The 5950-nt window shown below is 48.5% G+C and overlaps 1 protein-coding gene across 1 annotated transcript; it reads left to right on the top strand.

Moving 5' to 3' along the window:
• Window positions 1-4005: 4005 nt before the first annotated feature.
• RPS20 (ribosomal protein S20) lies at window positions 4006-5155 on the top strand. The gene is made up of 4 exons (XM_082600908.1): window positions 4006-4154; window positions 4325-4424; window positions 4717-4790; window positions 4940-5155. Exons 1-4 carry the CDS (start codon window positions 4152-4154, stop codon window positions 5120-5122), a joined length of 360 nt encoding a protein of 119 aa, XP_082457034.1. The 5' UTR covers window positions 4006-4151; the 3' UTR covers window positions 5123-5155.
• The last annotated feature ends 795 nt before the right edge of the window (window positions 5156-5950 follow it).

Raw genomic sequence — 5950 nt, forward strand, 5'->3', positions numbered from 1 at the left:
AAACAGAAATAGAGTCACAGATAGAACTCTAGAAAACAAACTTATAGTTACCAGGCGGAGAGCAGGGGACGGGGTGGGGAGGGATAAATTGGCAGATTGGGATTGACATATACACACTACTATATATATAAAACAGATAACTAATAAGGACTTACTGTACAGCACAGAGAACTCTACTCAATACTCTGTAATGGCCTATATGGGAAAAGAAGCTAAAAAAGCGTGGATACGTGGATACGTATAACTGATTCACTTTGCTGTACACCTGAAACTAACACAACATTGTAAATCAACTATACTCCAATAAAAATTTTTTTTAAAAAAATGGGGATTCTACCTTAAAATGAACACATATTAGTAGCTCAGTGAAATTTCTGATCCCAACTAAAGTGAAATCTATAAAGCCCTTCTATTTCATTTTATTTAACATAATAGGATTTTAATCTCTCAGATATACTAATGTTACTAGGGATAAAGATTAGACCGAACATATACTGAGAAAGAGTCTAGCATAGTGGCCAAGACGCAGGCTCTGGGGTTCAAACACTGGCTTTTCCTGTGACGTTCCTGTCACCTAAGCTCAGCTTCCTCATAGATACAAAATATGGATCCAAGGTTGATGCGAGGATGAAAGAGATTGAGGTTAACACAGGTAGTCCATTTGCAATGGTGCTGGCTACTATCCTATGCTCTAATCCTCACCTGTAACCCTAGGAAAGCCAAGGAACTGCCTCTACGTTTCACCCCCTCAGCATACAGCACAGGTGGGCACAAGAGAAAGTTTTTATTCTTTTTCTTTCTGGCTTTTATTCTGAAAGTTCACACTGATGAGTTTTCCCATCAATTTTATTTAGATCAAAAATTATACCAAAAAATACTGTCTAAGCAGACTCATCTGACAATCTGTCTTTAGCATTTTCTTCATACACATATACATGGGTACCATGAATTGAGTCACTTTTAACTGCTGTTAATTTCCTTTTGGAAGTGTAATAGTTTGATGACACTGTCATTGCAGCGAAAGACCAGTAGATGGCTGTCCACAGAAAGACACAAATAGCTGCAGTAAAAGGCTTTACAAAATACTTTTCAAAGAACTACAAAAATTAGTGAAGGAAGGACGTGGATACAGATATTGAAAACACAGACTTTGTAATGGTCTGAAGAATAATTCTTAAACAGACGTGTGGTTCCCAAGGGGAAGGGGGAGTGGGGAAGGAAAAGATTGGGAGTTTGGGGTGAGCAGATGCAAACTATGATATGCAGGATGGATAAACAACAAGGTCCTACTGTAGAGCACAGGGAACTATAATCAATATCCTGTGATAAACCATAGTGGAAAAGAATATGAAAAAGAATACACATATTCTGAATCACTTTGCTGTCCAGCAGAAACTAACACAACATTGTAAATCAACTATACTTAAATAAAAATTTTTTAAGAATATTTTTAAATTTTAAAATGAGACAGAAATTTAATTCTGTTATTCACACTGAAATCTTCATTGCACTGCTGGAAGAAGTATCTATTGGGGCGTAACCTTCCCAGAGGGCGATTTACTTAATACCAAAGTATTTAAAATATGCTTATCCTTTGATGAAGCCACCAAAGAATAAGTGTATCTAGTCGTTGATCTAAGGCATTAAGGCTGAGTTGAAAGATGTGTCTGCAGCAGTGGTTCTCATCTGGGGGTGGTCTTGCCCCACAGGGGATATTTGACAATGTCTAGGGACATGTCTGTCACAGCTGAAGGGGAGGGCCTGGTACAGGCACCTAGTGGGCAGAGGCCAGGATACCGCTAAACATCCTACAATGCATAGGAAAGACTCATGTGTCCCCAAATGTCAACTGTGCTGAGACTGAGAAATCCCGGTCTAGAAGCATGTACCTCGTGGTACTGTTTGTAAGAGTGAAGCGGGGAAAACACCTTAAGTGTTTAAAAACAGAGAACTAGTTAAATAAATCATGAATGACCCATCCATACAGTACAGTCATTAAAAGGAATGTTGCAGGAACATATTTATTGTGCAAAATATTCTGTGGATAAAGCTTACCAAACTGTATATACAGTATAAGCTCACATTTTAAAGGGATATGTAGGTATCTGAAAGTGTAAACAGGTGGTCTATCTCTGAATGTGAGATTCTGTATTTTATTCTTCTTTTGTGCTTACTGTTAATTTTTAATTTTTCTCCAATGAATATCTCACATCTAATGTTAGAATATTACATTTTTAATTGAAATCTGGGGACTACCGCAGTTGATAACTTTCAAGAGGAAAATTTGACAAAATGTTTGAAACGAAATCTTATAAACTTCAAAATAGTGAGCTTTTCGTTGCATTTGTCTAATATCTCAACCAGCTGTTTCCTTAGTACCTAGTCACATCAATCACTTTTCCCATAAATGCTGGGCCATATCTTGCCTTTTACTATGCTGAAGTTCTTTTTCTATAATTAAGGAAATCTAAGAATAGATGTACCAGATTTGTTATTGAAAAAAACCCACAAATGTACTCCTCAAGCACTCCACCATTGAATTTCTGGCTGTCTTTTGAGCACTGGTAAAACTTGAATGCTACTCAAGTAAGCTTTCTCTGAAGATTCGTACTCGGTATTAATGCAACGGTGGTTGATCACCACCCAGGGAGCTTGGGCAACTGCATTTTTTGTCTGTTTGTGGCTGGTAGCCACGCCAACACGTGAAAGCCCTAAGTTTTGAAGTCTCATTTAGGTTGCAACTAGTAAAACAAGAATGCTGGTTTTCGGACTTTCTGCTGCAAATTCTACTAATAAAGTATTTACAGCCAATGCATGACATTTTAAAATAACTGAACTGGAAAATATCCGAATTTTGACATTTAAGTTATTTGTTAAATGGAAGCAAAATCTAGTAGGTATTCTTTGTGAGCCGAAGAAAGCCAGGTATTAGCGGTGCCTGATTATCACCAAATAAGTAAGCCAATGGTATTATTTGATATACGTTTTAAGTATAATTCCCCTCCAAGGAACAGAAGTGAAAGGCTCAAGAAAGGCCCCTAACTGGAGGGGTCAGATCTGTGGGGCTGAGCAAATAACTCTTCCGCCCTCAGGTTCACCTGTAAAACAACACGACGTTATTTACTCTTGCTTCTACCCGTATCAAAACCCAACTCACCTACTTCGTCCTACGTAACCACTCCGTCATCTTTAAGAATATGTGTCCTCCTCATCTCTCCTGGCCACCCAGGTCAGCTGCCCGCTCTCGGGCTGTCCACTGTACTTTGTCCTAGTATTAGGGAGTATTAGGGAGGTCCTCAAGGGTCTCATCCCACATCACTTTATCCGGAGATAACACGCTTTCGAATTAGGTGGAGAGCCGGGGTCTCCAGGCGGGGCCTGGGTTGCACGACAAACACGGGGTAGTCGCGGCAGCCCGGCGTGCTCGCCCTCGCGTCCTGGGAAGGGAAAGAACCACGCTCAGGTGCTTTTCAGAAACAGACCGCACATGCTTCTGCCGGTCTGGGGAGCCAGAAGATGAAATACCGCGAAGGAGTGTTCCAGGCTATGAAAAATAACGGCTAATTTAAAGAGTAAAAACGGACCCAGGTTATCAGTCATTTCCCCTATAATATCCACCTGAGTTAACTCAGAAGCGTTACCCGTTTGTTTAGAGCACGAGTGATTCGGTTTGTACGGGAAGAAGCTTTGCAGGGTAGAAGCCACAAGCACGGGAGTTGTTCTGACTCCGCAGAGGCCGGCGGTCAGCGCACCAGGACGGAGGAGTTTGTGGAGTTTTAGGCCAGGCCGCAATCTCCCCATCATCCCCGCCAGGTGCCCTGAGGACCGTGGCGGCGCCGCACCCGACGGCGCTCTGACTCCGCCGAGCTGACAGGGGGCGCGCGCGGCCGCATCTGACCGCCCCTCTGCTCGCGCCGCCGCCTTAGAGCCCGCCAGGCGATTCCTCTTCCGGGGCAGCGTGGAGGGGCGCCCGGGACCCGGATGCAGACGTGAGCGCGGCTATATAAGGGCCCGGCAGGCCGCACGCGTTCCTCTTGGAGGAAGACGCGGTAGCAGCTGCAGCGGAGTTTCGGGTTTCCCGCCCCCGCTCCTGACTCACCGCTGTTCGCTCTCGCGGAGGAACAAGTCGGTCAGGAGGCCGCACCGCAGCCATGGTGAGTCGGGGGCGTCCCGGTCGGGTCTCGGGGGGGTGGGCGCGGGGGGTGCCCGGCTGGTGGGAGGAGACGGGACTCGTTTATCCGGGGAAGGGGGCTGGTGAGCGCGCTCGTCCCCGGGAGGTGATAGGCTGCTTCTGAAGTGCTTTTTCTCACCTGTGGGACAACAGGCTTTTAAGGACACCGGAAAGACTCCTGTGGAGCCCGAGGTGGCGATCCACCGGATTAGGATCACTCTCACCAGCCGCAACGTGAAGTCGCTGGAGAAGGGTCAGTGCGGTGGCTCCGGGGCGGTGGGGGGGGGAGGGACGGACTCGGGTGGGAGCAGCGGCGAGCTGGGCTTGTGAGGCTCGCGGCGGTGAGGCGCGTCGCCCGAGGAGGCCGAGCAAGGACGGCCCCTCGGCGTGGACCGCGCCCTCCCCCCGCCGTTGGCGATGAGGAGATGCTTACTGGGTTGAGTTGCGGTGATAGTCGCGTACGCTATTCTGAGCCGGCGGCCTTGCGGGCCGCTGAGGCCGCCCGTGTCGTGAGCGAGGGCCCAGACGCCTTTCCCCGCTTGCAGTGTGTGCCGACCTGATAAGAGGCGCGAAGGAGAAGAATCTCAAGGTGAAGGGGCCGGTGCGGATGCCCACCAAGGTGAGAGCTTTGGCGCTCCGGGGCGCGGGGGGCCGCCGGGCGGCTTCGGGCCGAGCGCGCAGCCCTGCTGTTGGGAGCGCCCCGCCGGGAGGTTGCGGAGCGCGGCGCCCCCGCAGCCTGGGTGCCTGGTGTCCTCTGTTCCGCTGCAGACCCTGAGAATAACGACGAGGAAAACCCCCTGCGGGGAAGGCTCCAAGACTTGGGACCGTTTCCAGATGAGGATCCACAAGCGCCTCATTGACCTGCACAGCCCTTCCGAGATCGTCAAGCAGATCACTTCCATCAGCATTGAGCCCGGGGTCGAGGTGGAAGTCACCATTGCAGACGCTTGAGCCCGCGGCTCTAATAAATTGATGATACTCGGCCGTTAGGCTTCGTGGGCTCTCATTCCTGACCCTGACGGGCCTTAGGGCGGGAGTCGTGCTCCGGAATGCATTCCACCTTGGAAGCAGGGTGACTAGAAGTAGGTGGGTAGCCTGGGTTCTGCTCTTCCTCGTTGCGTCTTGCAGGGCCCCCGAGTCCGTTTGCTCGTGACGTTGTTTGAACGCTGAACCGCATTAGCCGCAGAACGTGTGAGACCTTGCGTTGGTGGTGAGTACGCACAGCTCTGGCCACCTGCGGGAGCCCTTCCCAGGAACACGTGTCCGCGTTCTACTCTGGAAGACCCGACTTGGTAGATACGGGGTCCTGTCAAAAGTTTCGGGGGCGATTCTCGCGTGTACAGCCGTGGTCAAGAGCCAGACGCACTAGAGGGCAAGTAGCGCGGGGAAGGTAACACCTTGGGTTTCCAGCCCCGGCTCTGCCGGGTGGTCATGGCTCCTCTTAAACTGGGCAGATTGCGAAATGCTTTTGAAACTGTGTTAATAAATTTTATAGACGCCGGTGCGTTGATATTTTAGATCAGAAGAGAAACGATCCCAGTGCTTAGATGAACGTTAGGTTACAGCTGTAGACGAGTTTTACATAAACTCCTTGGAATTACCTTTCACTGAATGTACGTAGGTCGTTCAGTAGGAGGCTACATTAACGTGCAGTTGGCACATAGATATTAGCTTCATAAATGTACGTCAGCCTTCGGTCCGAAAAGCACGTCGCAGAGGTCACGTTCCGTTTATTCAGGCCCCCGTTGGCACGGTAGTGGATGACACTGCTTAACTGCT

This window comes from Mesoplodon mirus (genome assembly GCF_964341445.2).
Source record: "Mesoplodon mirus genome assembly, chromosome: 16".
Lineage (NCBI taxonomy): Eukaryota > Metazoa > Chordata > Mammalia > Artiodactyla > Ziphiidae > Mesoplodon > Mesoplodon mirus.